The sequence below is a fragment of the Sturnira hondurensis genome, unplaced genomic scaffold (assembly GCF_014824575.4).
Source record: "Sturnira hondurensis isolate 20B ecotype Veracruz unplaced genomic scaffold, ASM1482457v3 Scaffold0001509, whole genome shotgun sequence".
Classification (NCBI taxonomy): domain Eukaryota; kingdom Metazoa; phylum Chordata; class Mammalia; order Chiroptera; family Phyllostomidae; genus Sturnira; species Sturnira hondurensis.
In genome coordinates this window covers 517,680-539,294 of record NW_028074140.1, presented here as the reverse complement: position 1 = coordinate 539,294, position 21,615 = coordinate 517,680, and the positions used below count along the sequence as shown (strand labels likewise).

The 21,615-nt window shown below is 42.7% G+C and overlaps 1 protein-coding gene across 1 annotated transcript; it reads left to right on the top strand.

The window, feature by feature from the left end:
• The first annotated feature begins 847 nt into the window (after nucleotides 1–847).
• Nucleotides 848–20,022, top strand: ISOC1 (isochorismatase domain containing 1). The gene is made up of 5 exons (XM_037028421.1): nucleotides 848–1,188; nucleotides 10,953–11,072; nucleotides 11,196–11,399; nucleotides 13,248–13,364; nucleotides 18,914–20,022. The coding sequence occupies exons 1-5, from the start codon at nucleotides 877–879 to the stop codon at nucleotides 19,058–19,060; spliced, it is 900 nt and encodes a 299-aa protein (XP_036884316.1). The 5' UTR covers nucleotides 848–876; the 3' UTR covers nucleotides 19,061–20,022.
• Nucleotides 20,023–21,615: the final 1,593 nt, after the last annotated feature.

Below are 21,615 nucleotides of genomic sequence, written 5' to 3'. Positions count from 1 at the left end.
AAAAGTAGTGTTTATTCCAAATATCTACAACGCCTGTTGAGAAACCAAGCCTTAAAAATTGTTAATTTATGAGATCAGGAAGCCCCTAATATCTAAAATCTAATTTTATGTTCAGACTCATGAGTCTATCTTCCCATGACCTGATGTTAAGGAAACTTGGTTCATAGTGTAGGCTTTTCTAATTCCAGTAAATTATTGTGCCTTACAGCGTTAATAAAGCAGAGAATTGTTTCATTTGAAGGTGATCGCTTTAACTTGCTTCAAAACAAGTCCTCAGTTTAAATATAAAGTCCTGATTTTTACTCTTAAACCTGTTTCTATTTTGCAGTTTCCATATCAAGTTCTCTCAGAAAGTGTAAATCCATTACCAGAGATATTTCGTTCCATGAAACTGGAAAAAACAAAAACGTGAAATTCTGAGCATTCGGTGCCCCCAAGTCAGCATTTTAAACTCTGCTGCTCTTACAGTATGAGCCTGCCCCCTTGCTTTGAGGATTACTGCTGCCATCTTCGAGAAGGGCTGCATACCTCTGCACCAAGCCAACAGGTAATGCAGCCGGTTCAGACTAGCCGCCAAGTGGCCCCAAGCACAACTCTAAACTCTTGGAACGTGGGAGCAGCGGAATGTAAAGGGCGCCCCAAAGCCCCGCGGCCGCGCGGCGCCGGGGGATTGGAGGGGGCGGTCCGGGCGGCTGGCGCAGGCGCTGGCTTCCCCGAGCGCCCCAAACCCAGTGCCCAACCTCCGCGGCCGGGAGGAGGGCGCGCCAGCTGCGGCCGCCAGGGCCCGCCCCTTCGCCTTCCCGAGCGGGCGGACGAGCGGGCGGTGCGGGGAGGCGGGGCGCGGCGGCCGCGGAGCCGGCAGAAGCTCGGGGGAACATGGCGGCGGAGGAGGCGGCGGTCCCGGCGCTCTCCAGCGGCTGCAGCGGCGTGGGCACGGGGGCCCCGTCGGGCACGGTCCCTGTGCTCTTCTGTTTCTCGGTCTTCGCGCGGCCCTCGTCCGTGCCCCACGGCGCCGGCTACGAGCTGCTCATCCAGAAGTTCCTCAGCCTGTACGGCGACCAGCTCGACATGCACCGTAAATTCGTGGTGCAGCTCTTCGCTGAGGAGTGGGGCCAGTACGTGGACCTGCCCAAGGGTTTCGCGGTGAGCGAACGCTGCAAGGTGCGCCTTGTGCCACTGCAGATCCAGGTGGGTCCAACGAGAGGGCCGCGCGCCCCGCCGCCCCTCCGAGTCCCCGTGCGTCCCTGTCTCAGCCGCGCTCCTCAGGTGCCCCGCGCCGCGCGGACCGGGCCCTGAGCTCCTCGCAGGCTTGGAAGGGTGGCTTGCAATGGCCAGCGCCGGGGACGGCCCAGAGAACGTGTCCGTCCAAAGGTGACGGTCACCAGCTGTCCTCGGACCAGGCGGGGGCGGGGGCCTCCCACCTGGTGGCGGCGCGCGCGCGAACGCCCCCACGTGTGTGGTCCACAGCCGCCCTCCTCCGCTTTGTGTGCCCTGAGCAAGTCCATCCTTCTGCGTAACCAAAGGGCTGTGCAACAGAGGCTGTATTTTTATTAGGGGTGATGCAGAAGTAGGGTGGGGGGAGAGGTTATGGACAGTGCTGGCCTTAGGGTTTGTTCCCCAGAGTTGTGTTCACCACTTGATGGAACCCAAAACTTAGGGAATCAGACCCTTTCCCCCTCCTCTTCCCGGCTTTTAGTTTCTTCACTTGAAGTCTCCCCTAACCTACAGTAAAATAACCATTTGCTTAAGCTCTTCCTAATAACTGTCCACTGAATCATTTAAAAAGCCATTTGACTCCAGGACTGCAATGCCCTCTTAATACTAACTTTAGCTCGACCAGAATTTCCTGGTCGTGCTGGCTGAGAAAGTTATTGTACCTGAGGATTTTTTATGGTTTTTTAATACTTTTTTTAAAAGCCATAGTCTAATAAAACAGCAGGTCAGTCTCCTGTCCTTTTTTTTTTTTTTTTTACCCTCAGAGGATTCACTGGAGGATTTACATTTTTGAAAAGAAAAAATATAAGGTATTGCTACTACACTAACATTTTTCCTTTAGTGGAGAAACTGATAAGTCATTTCTTCGGAAGACCAAACTGAAATGTGGGATTCAAGGTTCGAAGTGTTGTTTTCTCAGGATCATGCTCCAGTTGGTTTATTTTTCAGTTACAGCCAGCTATGGAATTGGTCGTGTTTCCTAGCATCCCAGCACCCATACCAGAAGCATCCAAAGCAGGTACTTTAACCTGGATAAAGTTCCCTGCTCAGAGACAAAGGCTTTAGGGGTCCATTGTCTACCCCTGCAGAGCCCAGAGGAAGGCAGGTGGTCTCTGATGCCCAGCTGTCTGGGTGGAGAATTTGGAGGGTTGTGGCTTGTAGGTGTTTACAAATCCCATTGATGTCTTCAGGAGTTTACATGGTGGTCAGAAAAACAGTCACTGGGGTGTCTAATCACTATGTTGAACCCCTGAAACTAGTATAACAGTCTATGTCACAACTATAATTGAAAAACAAATTTAAAATAAAAATTAAACCATAATTTTTTTTATAAAAAGACTTTTCGGGCCTGCCACCTCTCTGCGGCCTTCCCTGTCAATCTATTTAGATTACTGCTGCCAAAATACCTAAGAAGTTGGATGCACCTTTGAAAAATCCATTAATAAAGGCGAGAATCCAAATACTAACTGAGGAGATCTGGAGCTGTCCTGAGGCTGCAGACTGTTTTGTGATGATTTCAATGATTTCCTGTGGAGGTTGGGAGGGAGGGTGGGCCGTTACTAATAAAATGTAATACCAAACTAGTGTACCCCGCCCCGCTGCCATCCAAGGATCCTCCCAAGATAGAATTTTTTATTTTGAAAAATTCAAGGCCTGGGTCTGACAACTTTTTAATTAAACATCCTCATATGTGTATACTTGAAGTGCCTTGTGCATTATCAAAAGGCATTATATAATTCAGGTCACTTGTGGATTTTGAAATATTTTGCTTGGTATAGGAGATAACATAATTTTTTATGGTTATGTTTAAAATAATAATAACACTACTCTTTTTTATCCTTTAAAATTGTTTTCACTAAATAGCCCAAGAATTCTTAAGTATCTGCTACATAATACTTTATATTTTTAAATATTGAACATTTTTATATTACCTTCTTTTAGTAATCTTAATATTTTGACTTCTTCAGCCAGGTGCCTTGAAAATAGAGAATGTGAAGGGATACACATACATACATAAATGTACACCCACACTTCCCACATATAGGAAGGGAGACCAAAACCCCCCAGAATTTATTTATTAAAAAGTTGTGTATTTATTCTTACATGTTTAAACTTCAGTCCCCTTCAAAGTCCTCTCCATTTGATGCAGTACACCTATCGTATATTTTTTCCACTGCTTAAAACAGTTTTTGAACTCGTCGATTTTGATGCCTTTTTGTACTTGTGCCATTTTTTGTTTCACTTATTCCATGTTGGTCAAATGTTTTCTTTTGAGGACTTTTTTCATCGGAGGAAACAAAAAAAGTCACTCTGGTGAGATTGCGTGAATAGGGAGGGAGGAGCAAGGGAGTTATGCCATTTTGGGTCAAAAACTGCTGAACACTCAGCTCCTTGTGGGCAGGTGCACTTGTAAATCAACCATCGTGAAATGGGCATTGAAAGAGTCTCCAGAAAAAAATCACTGAAGCCAAATACAGCCTCTCGCAACAACACCAGCTGGTACACTGATACAGATGGGTTCCTAGAACTCTCACCTAGCAGGGGAATCCTGTACTACGAGGGGCCTGCCCTCCGGAAGATAATTCCAGGGTTTTGGGGATCCCACTTCATATTCATATACTTGATACTTATTTCTATCTATATGAGAAGATACAGATACACACACACACACTCTCTCAGAAGAAAAGTGAAGCCGTTTCTTTTCATGGCCATTTTACATGCTTTTTTAGAACACAGCTGTATAATCCTAGAGACATGGACCATTTATGGCTAGATGAGATCATATTATTCATTCCACAAACATCTGAGTGGCAGCTGTAACTGCCTGGCAGGTGAATGCAGCCATGAGTAAGACCCAAATCTTCTTACCTAATCTAACTATTTTGCAGAAGAGCAGAATGTACAGGGAACTGCTCGAGGCTCCGTGGTAATGGTGAAGGTGGCAAAGCATGCTAAGGTTCTTCTTACAGCTGACCATAGAATTCTGAAAATATCAAGCAGAATGGAAAATAAGCCACAAACTGAAGCTTGTAGTATCATTTGTTTTGATGATGTTTGTTGTTCTTTGGAATAGATGTCTGTCACTTAGAAAGACTCAGGGTGGCCGTGCTACTGGGACCCTAGGCCCCTTCTCCCAAACACAGGGACAAAGAGTCTAAGTTTAGCCACATGTAGGCCAGTGCTTAAGTAACATGACTTACTATTTCTCCAAACGTAGGCCTCAGAGCCTCTGCAGCCCTGGCTCACATAGTGTATGTTCTAGAATGTATTCTCCATTTACATAGGGGTCTGAGTTTGCTCTCATGTTTGTTCTGACTGCCATGGCTAGTGACCTTGTAAAACAGTGGTTGCTTGTTGCCCACTGTGCACCCCTGTTTGGGTAAGACCCCTATTGCCAATAGTCAGCTGTAGTAACTTTTTAATGTCGTCTTTTCTAAAATACTCTGTTACAGGCTGCTGAAGAGAGCTCTTGTTTCAAGCACTGTTTATATGTCTTTAGCTTCGTCAGAATGCTTGAAGTCCAAGGAATTTTGAGACCTGGGGGAAGAAATGTAAATGAGAGGATTATGCAGTAGGGATTTGGGTCATTTTTATGACTTACAAGTTTTGATTTTCCAAAAGGCAGTTCCCACGTTTTAACTAATAGAAACATTCATCTCTGGACACTCATGTAAATTTGGTGTCATACCACCACCAGTGTTTTCCAGCTTGTCACCAGGGAAGGCGGAGCCCCAGTAGAAGAGGGGAAGAACCGGCCCTGGTGAAGACACCAGTGAGAGGATTTTGCCTCTGCACGCAGGAAGGTTCTGACAGCTCCGTGTGGGCAGAGATAAGAGCTTCCCTGGGAAGGTTGTTTTGACCTTTTCCTGAGATGGTTAATTGGGAAGGGATTCAGCTCCAGCTTTCACCATTTTGGAAGTTTATTACCACTGTTATTATTTTAGACACAGGCATAGACATTTTATAGCTAGAAGAGATCCCAGGGTTCATGGTTGGAAGGGAGCGAAGGCAGGGTTTGTAAAGAAGAGGAAAAGGAATCTGCTCCCCCCGGGCTTGCTAGTTTGATGGTGCGATTTTGATTAAGGAACATTTATCATGGGAGTATGTTGGAGGAGCACATAGAAATATTCTTTTGCAGCCTAAATTAAAAAGCCCAAAACCTGTTTTGCCAGGAACAGATCATGTAATGGTGAATCTTTTGGTGACATTTGGAAATCTACTCTATGAATCATTTTCTTAATTCTGCAGGCTATGTTAACAAGTTAGGCAATAGTTGTGGCTCTATGTGTGTGTACTTCTTACTGGATCTTGGTAATAAATGGTACTTTTAACCTCATTTCAGAAAAAAATTTTTTTAACATGTTGAACTTCAGAGTATAGTGTATGTTTCCTATATGAGGTATATCACAATAGCCCGATACATTTATTGATGGATTACAGTCAGCTCATTTAATCCTTGAAATAGCTGTATGAGGTGGAGATTTTTTTTCTTGCGTTGTTACAGATTAATAAACTGCGGTTTGGAGATCACAATGGGTTTGCCTAATTTCATGTCATTGAAATGAGTGAAATGGAGATTTGGACTCAGATTCCAGTGTCCACAGGGTGTGTGTGCTGTGCCGGGAGCCCTGTCACCCAGGGCAGTCACATCACACAGACCTCTGTTTTCAGTGAGCTCATACGGGAGCAAGGTCTTACTGTAGCTGATGAGCAGATTTCCTTGGAAACACTTCTGAGGGAAATAATGATGCCGTGTGTCCTCTTCTGGACCCTAAGTACATTATGCCTACTTTGTGACTATTTTGTGACTAAAGACTGCCAAAATTTTGAAAACATCACATTTACAATTCCAAACTGCGATCATTCCTAAAGATACAAATTTTACTCACTGTGGTAGTTCACAGCGGGGCTGCTGTAACAAAGTACCACAAATACAGTGGCTTATGCAAGGGAAGTGTACTTTCTCGCAGTTCTGCAGGCTACAGATTGGGGTTGATTCTTCTGAGGGCTGTGGAGATGGTCCCCTGCCTGTCTCCCGGCTTTTGGTGGTTTGTTGGCACTCTTTGGCATTGCTTGGCTTACAGACCCCTCACTCTGACCTCTGCCTTCCCGTTCACAAGGCCTCTCAGTCCAAATTTGCCCTTTTTTATAAGGATGCCAGTCGTGTTAGACTAGGCACCTACCCTACTCCATGTTAACTACTGGCAATTATATTTTCAATGACTCTGTTTCGAAATAAAGCCACTTTCTGAAGTACCGGGGGTTAGGAATTCAACATATGAATTTGGGGGGACTCGGTTCAACATTATGGCATTGGCCGTGTATTACTTCTATGGAGAGAACAGAACTGGTGCACAGTTCATCACTAAGCAAGGCCAGTCACCCTGTATGTGCCTGTCCTGGGTAACGGGGGACAGAGCAAGGAGGGGACAGACTCCTTGGGGGACGTGTAGAAGCCACTGTTAGAAAATGGAGCTCAGACTACAGTGTGGTGATTGGGGGCGGGAGTAGGGTGTGGAAGTGGAAGAGGGCGTAAGGGGGATAAATGGTAATGGAAAAAAATAGAGTAAAAAATGTCAAAAGTACAAACAATGATCTAAGCAGTTAGGAATGTTAACACTAAAGATCTGGCGGCATTAAGAAAGAAAATGAAACAAAAGAAAATAGAACGCATGTGGTTGTGAGGGAGGATGAATACTGCCCTGATAATGGTAATGATGGGGTGTGGGGATGGAGAGGCTATTGAATATGAATATGAAAGGTCAAACCCCAGCTGTGGCAGTTCTTAAGAAAGTGGACAAAACATTTATACTAAGAATTGATCTCTTAAACTCTTGCTTAAGGAGGCCAGTGGCTATGATCAGCTCTTTGTATTTAACTATGCGTATTGAAATATATATTATTTATATATGTAGATATACAGTAGATATGTGAAGCTGTGTGTATATACGCGCCTATTTTTTTAGATGTGATTCTTCATGCTTCTTGAGTGTGCATTTATCTGTAATGCTACACTTCTGCTTGTGAATGCATTTGGTCAAGTCCACTTTTGTTTTGCTGTCTTGTGGTTGCAAGATACAAATGTTTGGCTATAAGCAGTGTTTGAAGTTATCTCTAAGGTTTTAAGAGAAATTCATGAGTCAGAGAAGTCCCTATAAAAGCTTTAACAAAAGCTTTTGGAATTCATGTGGATTTGGGGTGGGTGGATAGTTGGTAGGTCATGGTTAAAGTTTTTCAGGGTTGGTTGTGTCTGTTGGTTTGTTTGTTTGTAACCTCAAAGCCTCTTTTCTTGGCTTGTAAGGTATGGAGGTTATTCATGAAGTACCATCTCTCCCCCTAACTACTCTATAGCCTGGGGAGACTTTTGTTTTTTTAAAACAAACATTTAACTTTAGAATAGTGTTAGATTTACAGCAAAGGTAGCACAGAGAGTTCTTATATACCTGTGTCTACTGTGGCTTCCCCCCGTTACTGTGGCTTCCCCCCATTACTGTGGCCTATTTGTCACAACTGAGGAACTGATAGTGCATTAACTGAACTCCACGCTTTATTCACATTTCACTAGCTTCTCCCTGTCACCCTTTTTCTGTTCCAGGATCCCATCCAGGATCCTAATTACATTTAGTTGTCATGTCTCCTTAGTCTGCTCTGAGCTCTGACAGTTTCCCAGACTTTCATTGTCTTTGATGACCTTGACACCTTGGAGGAGTTCTGGTCGGATATTTTGGTAGACTGTACCTCAGTTTTGGTCTATCATATTTTTTTCCTCGTGCTTAGACTGGCTGGAGTTGTGGATTTTGAGAGGAAGACCATGAAGGTCGTTCTCACATTATAGCAAGGCCACACACTAGCAACATGACATCACTGATTACCTTCCTTAGGGCAGTGTGTGCCAGGTTTCTCCACCGTACGGTCACCCTCTTCCCTCTGTGCTGTACTCTGAGGAAAAAAACTAAGTGCAGGTCACATTCAAGGCAATGTCAAGAGTTAAACTCCCACTGCTTGAGAGGAGACTATAGGCATTTTTGGTCACTGAATTACAACCGGTCATCTATGCACAAAGTGTGCCTTGCCACCTTATCCCTCTGGTTTCTTTCTTTGTGTACGAAGGTTTATAGATGATGAGTTCCTCATCTAGAAGGGGTTTTCAGAGACCTGATGATTTTAGGGCTGCATCTTCTGACCTCAGTCTCTTTCTAATATGACATGTTTCCAACAAGGTCCCCTGCCCAGAACAGGACACCTCTCCCCTGGAAGCCCAGGTAACAGGAACCCCAGTAAATCCCAACTCTGAATATTTAGGATTTTGGGGCAGGTGAGGTTTTAGTTCTTCAGGTATCCAAAATAGGTTTGACCACTTCGACCATTTTATCTTGAAGTCCTGAAATGTTAATATAATTTAACATTTTCTTAATGGGTGTGCTAAAATGAGAACGTCCCAATTTATAAGTTTAATACAGCTTGTTCCTCCTTTACTAGAGGTCTAGATTGTAGAACAAGTTAAGTTTTGATCTGCTTTTAATGTGTAGTGGATCTTTTCTCTGTCAGCTCTCATGCCTCACAGCTGTCGGTTTGCCTATCTGCAGCAGTTTGCATTTTCATTTGCTGTTCATAACCATCTGTGAATTGAGAATCTAGACAACCAAACCTATTAGGAATGTGTAGAGTTAATCGGTGCAGTCTGAGATGAGATCTGTGAGAGAGTCTGGAGATGTGAGCAGGTAGAAACTGTGTTAGTGCACCACTGTCCAACACGATTATGCAACTGCCCGGAGTTGGATTCTGCATGCTTGCTGGTTTTCCCTGTCGTGGAGTGGCGAGATTGGCTGGGGTGCCTTACTGTAATTTGAAATGGCCCATTTCAGGTAAACTGCAGGTAAACTGCTTTTCATAGTGGGCCCTAAACACATTGCAAATGACTAAGGAGAATCTGTATGGTTCAAATTTACAAGAAGAAAATGTATAGATTTAGAGCCTTTGTAACCAAGATTTAATGTTTACTGAGAATTTAAAATACATTGACATAAAAAGGGATTCTTTTTAAAATGGTCCCCTGTGTGTGTGTGTGTGTGTAATTCATTGCTTTTAAAAATGACTAAAATGATGGCATAATACTTCCACTAAAATTTTAAGGAAGCAGCCAAAGATAGAATATCTAATTTCAAATGCGTGAATATTTATTTTAATTACACTTTATTGGTGAAGTAGAAACACCCTGTACATAGTGTTCGAATTACAGAAGGCGCTCATTCTCCCGTGAGCTTGGTGTTGCACTGCACGTGGTTAATCAGTGCACTTGTGTGGACTTGGTACCAGAGGGAGATTGAAGTGCCAGAGTCCCTCAGACCAGGACATAGATGAGTAAAGTGAAAGCTGATGAGAGCAGTCATACTATTAAGGATAAAAGATTTCTTTTAATGATTCACTTCATTCCTGTGGTAATTGCTTGCTGAGGGAATGCCGTGCACAGAGGCACTAAGGCAGGCTAAGGCCAGGCTGGTGGTGAAGCCACCACCACGTAACTGGGGCACAGGTTCCCGTAGAAAACTGTTTGTGATTATCAGCTGCAGGTGGTTTGAGAGAGAGAGAGAGGAGGGGAGGCCTGGGGCGACTAGGACGAGTAGTGGTGTGGGTTCATTTGGGACCAGGCTGCAACCTTGACAGCTTTCTGTGACTTGAGAAGGTGGAAAGAAAAGCACCATGGACTTTTAAGAATCTGGGGAGGTTAAATTCTTGTTTTCAGTAGTGATTTTCACTTTCTGGTAGATTCACGTTGGGCCCAAGTTGTTAGAGTAACAAACAACAGCAGCACAGAGCCTGGCAATCTAGCACCCAGTTTACATCTCAAGTCATTGGCTTTCCTGATTTTGATAAATAGGTTTTAAAACACAGACATCAAATGTATGTCTGCCCATTTAACAGTGGTGGTGTGCTTGTTATCAGTGCATTGCAGTCTCTGTGAACTCATTAGTTACTCTTAGTCAGAGCACCATGATGTCTTGGTGACAGGCAGGCACTCTGGATTTGCTTTATGTTCCGTGGTCTCCGTACAGATCATTTTAAATTTTGCTTTGTACTTGTCAGCTATGCCATCATCAAGTTTGTTACTGTGGTAACACTTGTTTTTATTATAAAAGTAATACGTATTTTTAAATAGCATTCATGAAATGTTTTTGAAGTAGCACTTGGAAAATATAAGAAAGGTATAGAGAGAAAATATTAATGATACCCCTGACTATTAACTACCTATTATTTTCATATATTTGCTTCTACTTTTTATTCACATTTTTTACATCATTGAAATCTGTTGAACAGTGCTCTGTTTTTTAATACTAACATTAGATTATAAGCATTTCTTTTTAGGTGGTTCATATTTTTTGACAGCATATATACGTATACTATTTTTGAGAGCATATATACATATACTATACACTTCCTACTATTTTAATTAGCTAAAAAGTGTTTTGTCATGTGAATGTGTTAAAATTTGTGAAGTCATTTCTGTATTGCTGGCCCTGGGTTTATTTCTACTTTTCACTATTAAAAGCAATTCAGTGATCATCTTTGTGGATAATTTTTTTCCTGTAATTTAAATCATTTCTTTTGGGTAATAGGGGTAGAAATTTACTTACTGGGTTAGACCATAGGAACAGTTCTCTTTCTTTATTGACCTCCATTGAAAACAAATGTCATTGTATAATGAATGCTACATCACTTCTTTTTTCTTTTTTCCTCAGCTCACTACCTTGGGAAATCTCACACCATCGAGCACTGTGTTTTTCTGCTGTGATATGCAAGAAAGGTTCAGACCAGCCATCAAGTATTTTGGGGATATCATTAGTGTGGGACAGAGATTGGTATGTTTGTTTATTTTTGCCTATTTACTGAAGTGTTAGCTACATCATATATACACACATATGTGTATTGCTAATTACCTGTGGGTTTTTTTGTTTATGTGTGTGTGTTTTTTTGTTTTTCAGTTACAAGGGGCTCGAATTTTAGGAATTCCGGTTATTGTAACAGAACAGTACCCTAAAGGTCTTGGAAGCACTGTTCAAGAAATTGATTTAACAGGTGTAAAACTGGTCCTTCCAAAGACCAAGTTTTCAATGGTACTTCCAGAAGTAGAAGCAGCATTAGCAGAGATTCCTGGAGTCAGGAGTGTTGTGTTATTTGGAGTAGAAGTAAGTACCTTTTGTTACATTTTGGATATGCCATTTGTAGAAAACTTGACCCCAGAATGCATTTTTGCATATAGAGTACGATGGCACAGGTGACATCTGCCAGGGGTGTCCCACCTTCTGGCGTCTGTGCGGCACACTGGGACAAGAAGAGTTGTCTTGGGCCACACAGTGAATACACAAACACTAACAAAAACTGATGAGCAAAAACAAGGTTTCAAGTAAATTTACAATTTTGTGTTGGGACGCATTTATAAGCCATCCTGAGCCAAGGGTTGGACACTCCTGGTAGATGGTAATCAAGACGAAAAATAGCCACCATTTATTAAGTGTTGACTATTTGCATGGCACTGATCTAAACTCTGTATGTATTAATTCATTAAACTCGTGTAGCAGCCCTCTGAGCTAAGTATCTTGGTCTCTCATACTGATAGATGAGGAAACTAAAACGGAGATGCTACAGTTAAGGGATGGAGCTGGGTTTCGGTCTAGGTTGACGAACTCTTGAGACTTTACTTTTAACCATTACTTTGGAACACATTTTCACTGAAAGCATTATTTTTATTTATGTTGTAAGATTTCACCTTGGATCATATTTTTGCTCTAGAAAAACCTTAGAAGTCATGTAGTTCATTGTCTTTGACACTTGAAATATATATAACTTTTTCATATATATTGAAAAATATATATACCCCATTCCTTGAGAGGTATATATACTTTTTCATACATATATATAACTTTTTCAAGGAAAAAATCCCCATGGATTCCTAATGCTGATTAAAATGATTTTTTATTTGGTTTTTTTGGACACGTACAAATAGAATGTGTGTTTATTCCTATCTTTTCAATAACAAACTAAGATTTTTTAAGTATTTTAAAAACCATAGAAATAGTGAGATCTAAATAATGTTAATTTAATACACTTTTGATGTGTCGGTAGTAAGGTTTAACAGGAGAAAGCTGTTTCAGGTTTAGGTATACGTGTAAATATCTTGGTAATGACCATGGAGAGGAAGCCCATTTGTATAAATGTCACACCAAACGCTGTTGCTGACTTTTGCACTCTGCTCGTTCATCATCATCAGACCTCGTGCCTAATGAAAATCATCTTTTGGGCCGTCCTCCAGAGCTAATTTTAATGAGATGTCAGTTGATAATTCTCCAGAGCTCTCTTGTCATATAAGGATAAGGTTGGCATCATGGCCTTAACTGCAATCTGCTTTCATGTGTTGTATAATCCAGTTATTAGTGGAGCAAGCTTTTACTCTGTGTTTTCCGCTAATGATATACAAGTTAGACCTAAGAAAGATGGAACCTGTGTAACACATTTGCTGGTGATGTATACTGGATATTTTTTGCCTGTGTCACAAGTTATTTTTCACTTGGTCTGTCTTTACTCCCGGCTGCCTTGTAAGCACTCGGTTTTCCCACTGTTTTCTCAGTCTGCAGTACTGCAGACTCATTCTTTGTGTTAGGCGCGCGGTGTGAATTCAGAAATAAACCCAACTGTGAGTGGCATCAACACTGAGTGGTAGTCATCAGCTGTATGAAGGTCATCCAGATGACACAGAGGAGAATCTTTTAGAAATTTCTCACAGAGCTCTAAGAGGATGGTCAAGGATCCTCGTATGAGGAACGTTGATATGATCCAGTTCTGACTTTACAAAGTGGAAACCAAAGCCAGAGATGCTGTTTATGCTCAAGATCACCTAACAAATTACAGGCAACGCTAGGTGGAGGACGGCGTTGTTAGACCTGTAGTGCTCTTCCTGCTTTGTCGTGGGGTTGCACATTTGTAAGATACTTTGAGTTTACTGCACTATCATGTACAATTTCTTGATTTCCTCCTAGACTCACGTGTGCATCCAACAAACAGCTCTGGAGCTCGTTGGCCGAGGTATTGAGGTTCATATTGTTGCCGACGCCACCTCATCGAGAAGCATGATGGACAGGATGTTTGCTCTCGAGGTAACTGTCCTGCTGCAAAATAAATCATTCACCAAGTTTTCCCAATCAGTTTGAGGAGCATTGAATATTTAACAGCAGTGAGAGACTTACCTCTCAAATTTGAGCTTGGCTGGGCAGTGTCAGATTCACTGATTTCCAGGGCCTGGCCTGTGAGTTGACCCACCTTTGAGGTCTCACTGCCATGTCTTATTTTATATTGGTCTCTCCTTAGATTTAGATCACTTGTGACACCAAGAGCTTCTTTACAGCTTTGCTGTAGTTTTGTGCATGAACTAAGAGGAATTCCAGTAAACTTAATCCAGGCCATGCAGAGACTTACAAATTAAAAACAGCTCACCAAGGTTTAGCTTAACCAAGGTCTTGCCAAGCCTGTGGCATAGTGGGCCGGGTTCAGCCTCATATTAGGTTTCCCCAGACTTGAATTCCTTGGGACAGGAAGAACGTCTGACTGGATACCACTCACGTAGTGTTTTTCATGCCTCTCTGCACTGGAGTGCCACAATGTATATCCTAGAATTGGGGAGTCGATGGCTTTATGTCAGTCTTGCATAACAGTAGTCATACTTAAGCATTTCCAATTCCAAGACTATTGAAAACCAAACAAGCACACAGTCCTTTGAAACATTCACTCTATATTTTAGAGATGGACCCTATTTCTCACTCTTTCCTTCCTTCCCTCCCTCCCTCCCTCCCTCTTTCTCTTTCATGTTTAATTCTAATTCTGTAATAATTTTTACAGTAACGTACATGTGGACTGAGTTGCCAAGTTCTTTAAGTGATCATACCTTTCCTTGTAGGATTGCTAAATCATCCTGGTGGCCTACAGTCTTCCCCGGGGCAGTGGGGCAGGGCAGACGAGAAAGCGTCAGAGGAGGGAGGAAGGGTCAGTGGGGAGGGCTGGCGGCTGCATTTGTTTTAAGGTCTGGTTGGCCATCTCATCACTAACTTTTTCCTGAGGGAGTGAGTTCCCTTTTGGGATTACTGGTGGAAATAGTTTTATTGTAAAATTTTGTTTAACTATTTTAAAGCCCACTGGGTTCTCTGGTAGTTAGGTACTAAGTGTTGCCGTTTCAGATTTCCTTAGTAGTCTGAGCTGAACACTTCCACTGTCAGATGCTCACAGCCTTTTTCCCTCCGTGGACATTTATCTTTCTGGCAATGCTGAGGTCTGGAACTGGAAGTGTTTCCAAGAATATGAAAACCAAAAACATACAAGGAACAAAAACCTTCCTTGCTTGTAAAGACATTTCAAGGACTTTTGTTCTAGAGTCAGGTAAGTTTTTTAGACATATTATTATGGCATTTGTTACAGAAGATTTTTATTATTGGCCATTCCATCTTCTCAGGAGACTCAAAATAAAACCACAGCTGTTTACCATCTGAACCCCATTCCTTGAGAGGCAGTCTCTAATCTCAGTGATTAGGAGTCCAAACAGTGGAGAATTAATACGGGCTGCTGTGCACGTTCTGGTATTTTGTAAATTTGTGTCCTTGGACAGGTTATCTAATGCTGGTGCCCCAGATTGCTCACTGGTGAAGTAGAAATAATCTCCACTACGTGGGAGGCTTTTTGTGAGGATTAAATGAGATAACATGTTGGTAGCGCCTGGTACAGTGCCTGACACAGTCATCACAAACGTCTGGTGCTGCTTTTATTTTTATGGTTGTTCTTTGTTGTTGTCTTCATGAAGTTAGTCCTGTCAGAAAGGTATAAGCATGTGTTAGCTTGCAAGACCCAGAGGGCACTAGTCCTGAGAAGTCTGAAGGAGGGAAGGGAAGAGTGTGGTCTAGAGGGGAGCAGGAAGCGAACAGCATGGCCTTGGATTCAAGTGAGGAGGTTGGAAGGGAAGAAGAAATCGGGTTCAGTGGTGATGGGGGAGACGTGCTACACTTGGGATTTTTTTTCTCAGGCTGAATTTGATACACAGGTGTTTCAGTTTGTCCCTAAATCATTGGGAGAAATGTTCATTTTTATTTAATGACTAGGAAAGTTAAACAGCAATCTGCCAGCCCCCCTTTCTCTCTGTTCCTTTAGAATGCAGCTACGGAGGAGAATTCCTGGGAGCACCTAAGTGCCTGTTAAGATTATTATACTAATAAGGTTTGTAGTGGCCATTACTGACACTTCTTTGCCAGGGTCTGCGTCATGTACTTTATTCAACAGAAATTTTCAAGCACCTACTATCTGTCAGGCATCGTTTCTTTCAACAAATAATTGTAGAGTTAATGTGAAATAACATAGAGTAAAGCCCTCTCTTGAAGTTGATGTCTTTGTACTTCTGGGGAGTCATTAATGTTGCTTGGAAATTTGATGGGTTTTTCCTTTTCTTCTCCTGCTCTCTCTGAGACTGTCCAGGCTTTGTGCTCTTGCATTTTTCAGTTTGTGGGTCAGACGAATCATTCCTTTCCTTTGGCCTAGTTGGACTGATGTTGCAAGTGTAAGGGAAGAATTTGGGGACAGTATTAGCCATGTACCCATGTGCAGTTAAAACAGCTTGAGTTTTAATTGGCCCTATTTAAGCCAGGAGAGAAAGTGAGTTTGGGAGCAGTGTTGTAGGGCACCCTTGTAGCTCAGGGAAGGAAGCAGGAACCTGCCCGGGGCTGGGAAAGCTGCTGCTGTTCTCTCCCGGCTCAGACAACCTTTCCAGCTGGGGCTGGGCAGGCACTGTGGGAAGGTCCACGAGCCTGATCTAATAACTTTGCATTAACTGTGCCATGCCTTCCCCTACTCAGATTGTTGGCTTATTTTTTAATCCAATCAATATTGGCCATATGTCAGCCTTGAAGCTAAGTACTATTAGGTAGGTTTTAGTTTTTACTAAAGTGTGTTTCTGTGCCTGGAGCATCCCAGCCTAGCCCGCCACTGTGCCTAGAGCGCACTGCGCCCAGGTCAGCAGAGCCCTGGGGGACACGGGTCCTTCTCATGTCTTCAGATTTCTTCCACAGACCTGGGGACAGCTTTCTGTCCTTCCTGCCTCACTAGGAAACTTGAAAGATTAGACAACTGACTTTTGTTGGCACTCTGGAGTTTCTGAAGCACTTCCACTGCCATCGAATTTGGATTCAGTGTGATTTGGATTCAGGCTGGACATTGGGAGTCTGCTGATTTGGCAATGAGCAGTAAGAAAGGCAGGGCAGGCCAGCCAGCTGGCTGGGAGGGCAAGAGCCAGGTGTGAGCGACTGGACACACACAGCCAAGCTGCAGCTAGTCTATACTTATTTCCTGCCTTTCTGTCAGAAGCAGGTTCACAGTCCTTTGAGATTTTTTTTTTTTAATTCTCTCCTGAGGATCTTGTAAAGACAGAGGAAGGGAGAGAGGGAGAGAGAAACATCAATGTGAGAGAGAAACATCCATGGCCTGACTAGGGATCAAACCCATAACCCCAGTATGTGCCCTGACCCCAAATCGAACCTGCAACATTTGGGTATACAGGACAATGCTCCAACCAAGTGAGCTACCTGGCCAGGGCATAGTCCAGGGCGCAGTCCTTTGAGATTTCTAAGGGTTTTTAAAAATATTTTATTTATTTATTTTTAGAGAGAGGGGAAAGGAAGGAGAAAGAGTGGGAGATAAACATCAATATGTGGTTGCCTCTCATGTGTCCCCTACTGGGGACCTGGCCTGCAACCCAGGCATGGGCCCTGACTGGGAATCGAACCGGCGACCCTTTGCTTCACAGGGTCAATCCACTGAGCTACACCAGCCAGGGTGAGATTTCTAAGGGTTTTGATATGGTATCATAAGTTGACTGAAAAGCAAGGAAGAGGAAATTCATTTCCAAAAGTCTTTTAAAAACTTAAGAGGTAACACCCAACATAAAGAACACTGGCCACCTTGCTTTTTTCTTCCCCTTTCCTATTTTTTTCCTGGCTGTTTTTTTTATTTCTTGAGAGTTTTGGTCATCTGTTCTGTACTCCCTACTGTCTGGTTGTGGAGGTCCAGGCTTGCTTTCTCATAGGTAGGCTATTGCTCATACTTCCTTCTGTGTCTTGGGGACCAAAAGAAAGGGTCTGCCAGTGGGAAGGCTGGGCCTGTGGCTCTACCACCATCTGAAGGAGGATTTGCCTTTGCTCACAGGGATGTCCTGGCTATTCAAGCGACTCCTTTCTGATGAGAGACTGACCTGGGTCTTTTCCTCTGACTTGCCTAGAAATTTCTCTAACCACCTCATCTTCCATGGTTCTTACAATGGATGTTTCTTGGGATAATGGTTGGCCCGTTTTGTTCTTGTTTGTTTGATTTTTTTGCCTAGGGTTTGTGATAACAAATACATCCAAAAAATGAATCTCTACTCCAGAATTCTATTCTAACCTCCCTCCTCCTTTCCTCCTTCCCCCATCCCATTTTCTCCACTTTCTCCTCTTCGCCTTCCTCCCTCCCTCTCTTCTCTCCCTCCTTCCTCCACTCTCTCCCTCTTCCCCCTCCTTAAATTTCTGTCCTTAGTTCTTTTATTGTGATTCCCCTGGAGCAATTTGGCAAGGACATTCTTTGACCTGTCATTGAAATGACACAACCTTAACTCATACTCTGCTTGAGGGATTCTAGAAGGTCGGTGGTGGCCGCAGCAGTGGTGGTTCTGTTACCATCCTGGGGCACGTTCCTAAACCTCAGGTGTGGCTCTTCTATCACCAGTCATTTCTGGCTTGGTGGAAGGACACACGTGCTACATACCACATGTCTGTAGACACAGAAAAGAAATGAAAATCATTGTTTGTGATGCGGACGCCCTACACCACTGGCGGGTGGGGTCCACAACGTTGTGGATGAGATACGAGAAATTCACATGGACTGCTGAGGCCTGTGCAGGAAAACGGAGGGGGTGGCTTCTCTCTCAAGAGGAGAAAAATCCTCGGAGCACCTCAGCCACTCTCTCAAGGAGTGAATGTGCAGACCCTGGCCTTGACAGGCTTTTATTGCTTTTCTGGGCACAGTTCAGAAAGGTCCTCATTAACTATGCACAGGTTCGCTTTAGGTGGTTACCTTTTACAGAAAACAAAGGAGAGGATGCCCCTAAACACATCACAGAAGAGGGATATTTGCAATGCAAAGGGAAAAGTGGTTGAACCAGTTACACTCCATACTGGGGAGGTTTAGCACAGACTTTAGGAAGTTACAGTAAGCACTTTCTGTCTCAATTCAGGGTGAGGGAGCTTTAGGAAAAAGCAAGTCTCAAAGCGGCCTCGGTACAATGCAGGCTGATTCCCCACTGGAGAACCTATCCGTGGGCGTGGGTCCTATGCATCTCCGAGTGGGAGCTGGGCCCATGCCACGAAGAACTGTCTCCAAAAGTTTTACAGTCATTAACCTTGATTTCCTGTCTCTCCCTGGCTAACTGTTTTCTTTTCCTTGTTTCCATCCCATAGTATGATGTTGGGAACAATCCCAGCAGGTGCGTGGTGTGGGTAGTTTGAAGTCTGTCCCCATCACTAAGTTTGATAGTATGGCTAGGGACTGTGGTATTAATAGAGAATACTAATTGTTGTGTCACAGCATGCCTTTTGCTGCTTTAACATGCTTATGTCTTGATTTGTCTTTGTCTTTCTTAAAGCGTCTTGCTCGAACTGGGATCATCGTGACCACCAGCGAGGCTGTTCTGCTACAGCTGGTGGCCGATAAAGACCATCCAAAGTTCAAGGAAATCCAGAACCTAATTAAGGCGAGTGCTCCAGAGTCGGGTCTGCTTTCCAAAGTATAGGACATTTGAAGGACGTATTCTACTCACCATCAGGCGACAGGACTGTAAGCCCAGACAAGCTCTTGTCTCTACTAGAATTAAAATGTTAAGTCAAAAACTGGCTCTTTTTTTGCGCCTCTTAGTGAAACTTAACCAGTTAGACCATTTGGGTACCAGCATTTAGTTACAGATGTCAAAGGCTTCAGGTGCTGCTTATCGTCTTTCTTTCTCATGCGCTTTTATTTATTGAAAACATAATAACGGACGTGCCTGTTTTGTCTGTACTGTATACATTGACCATAACTTCCCACAGTGCACAGTCGTGAAGTTTTCTTCAATTGTGCACGGTAAAGAAAAAGATGTATTGTTAATAGTGTGACCTTTGTATTATTGTAACTTGTGTGTTGAAACATTAATGGATCCAGTGCTTGTACTTTACAGGTTGGTTGATTGAAATGCAATTATCATATGAGATTTAAAAGCAGGTCTTTGATTCGCACTACCCCTTCCCATCATTATACAGTCGACTTACTTATTGAGTGAGTTGCATCATCTAACAAGATGAAATTATGTAATGAATAATTGTATCTTTCTTGATTCTACTGATATCCCGGTCACCATCACTCACTCTCCGTTAATGTTCTCTTCTTTAGTTGAATCTTCTAGGGGGACTTGTGGGTCCCTGAGTTAAATTGGTGAACAGGTGGGAAGATCCGCGTGTCGTGTAATTGCTGGAGGGCTGTTTCAGAGTCTGTGGAGTGCTACTGTAGTCGAATATCTTTAGAAAAATCTTGACTGTATCTTCTAATGTATATAAGAATTAGCAAAAAGATAAAGGCTGGGTAAAATGTAGTTTTAAATGTTCGTGTTTTTGTTTGATATTTTCTCCACCTACCCTCCAATTATAAAGGCACCAGTAATGATTTGGTAGTATTAATTTTGTAGTCATTGCTATCCTTCAATAAATTTATTTTCATTAAATACTTAGAGGGTTTTAAAACTTTTTAGTATTATGTGAAATATAATTGTTGTTTTTATATTAAAGTCATTAAAGAAAAGGTATTATGTGAACGAAATTGTTTTGTCCCCCACAACCCAGCTCTGTGAGTACTATTCCAGGGATTCTAAATGTGTAAAAATGTTTGACATTTTATCATCTTTCAACGCATGGGAATTTTCAAAGAAGGAAAATCCTTTGCAGGCAGGGGTAAATGGATGTTACCAAAGGCTTTCTGTATGATTTAAGAGCAGTAGAAATGTCTAGAATCCTTCTTGTGGGTGTGTTTAAATATTTTTTTCCAGCAACCTTGTGTGTCAGGAAGAAGTACCAAACATTTCTCCACATTTTAAAGTAATTTTTAATAAATTGAATTTAGTGCCTTTCCAGCTTTAATGTGAATGTAGATCACCTGGGGATCTCGCTAACCTGCCGACTGTGGCTCAGTAGGTCCGGGGCCCAGCCTGGCTCTTTGCATTTCCAGTAGCAGGCTGGGTAGCAGGCTGGTCTGCACCCAGGCTGTTCAGAAGGGACCACACTTTGATTAGCCGCGATTAGTAACAGCACCTGGTTCCCCCGCTGCACCAGGCCCTTCATTTCTTGTGAAATGCCACCACAATGAAGCCTTTTTGGAGCTAAGCCCAAGTCTGCAACCCTGAGTTAGTTTTCTGTGGCCACAATCACAAATCACCACAAACGTAGTGGCTTAAAGCAACACGTATTTAGCACCTGACCGCTCTGTGGGTTAGCAGACCGAATGGGTCTCCCTGGGCTGAAGCCTTTCGCACTGGAGGATAAGCTCCTGGAAAGCGGCGCCTGCACAGTTCCTGTCGTCATTCTAGGCGCATCTGAGAACCTGGTGAGCTCTAAATGTTGTGCTGTGTATTTCAGGTAAAAACAAATGCCCCTCGGAAACATGGTCTGGTGTCAAAATCTCACATGTCAACAGTATGACCTCTCAGTAAATGTGAATTGAATTAAGTTATGTCAAAGGTTCAGGAATGTCAAGTCAATGTTCAAGTTCAGGGTAACATAATTGTGAATTCTGCCTTCTCTTTTTGCAAATTATGCAAAAGCAGGGTGACAAGGCCTTATTATAGGATAGCAGAATTGATTTTAATACATTAGTCTTTGAATTCAAGAGTGTCTATAATTTTGTAGGACAATAAAACTCTTAACTGATGTAAATAAAGAACTTTAGAACATAAGCAGAAAAAATAGTCTAGTGTATAGAAATCTAAGGGGGTTAGGAGAAGCATGAAGACACTTCATTTATTGAAATGCTAAGACATTTGCAGAAACTTTAACTAAAATTAAAATAAAAGTGATAGCTTATTCTAACCAGGAAACCAAGTACCCTGTTATATCCATTCAAATATCACACTTCTCTAAGGAGATGGAATATTTTCCCTTTTTAAAAATTGATATTTGGGTAAATACAGCTTTAGAGCTGGATGGAACCTGAAAGATCATGATCTCAAAGGTCCGTTTCAGCTGTGAATTCTGCACAGCAGACCTCTTGTCAAGAAAGTTTAATTTTAGAAGAGATACGAAAACAAAATGGTGGTCAACTCGAATT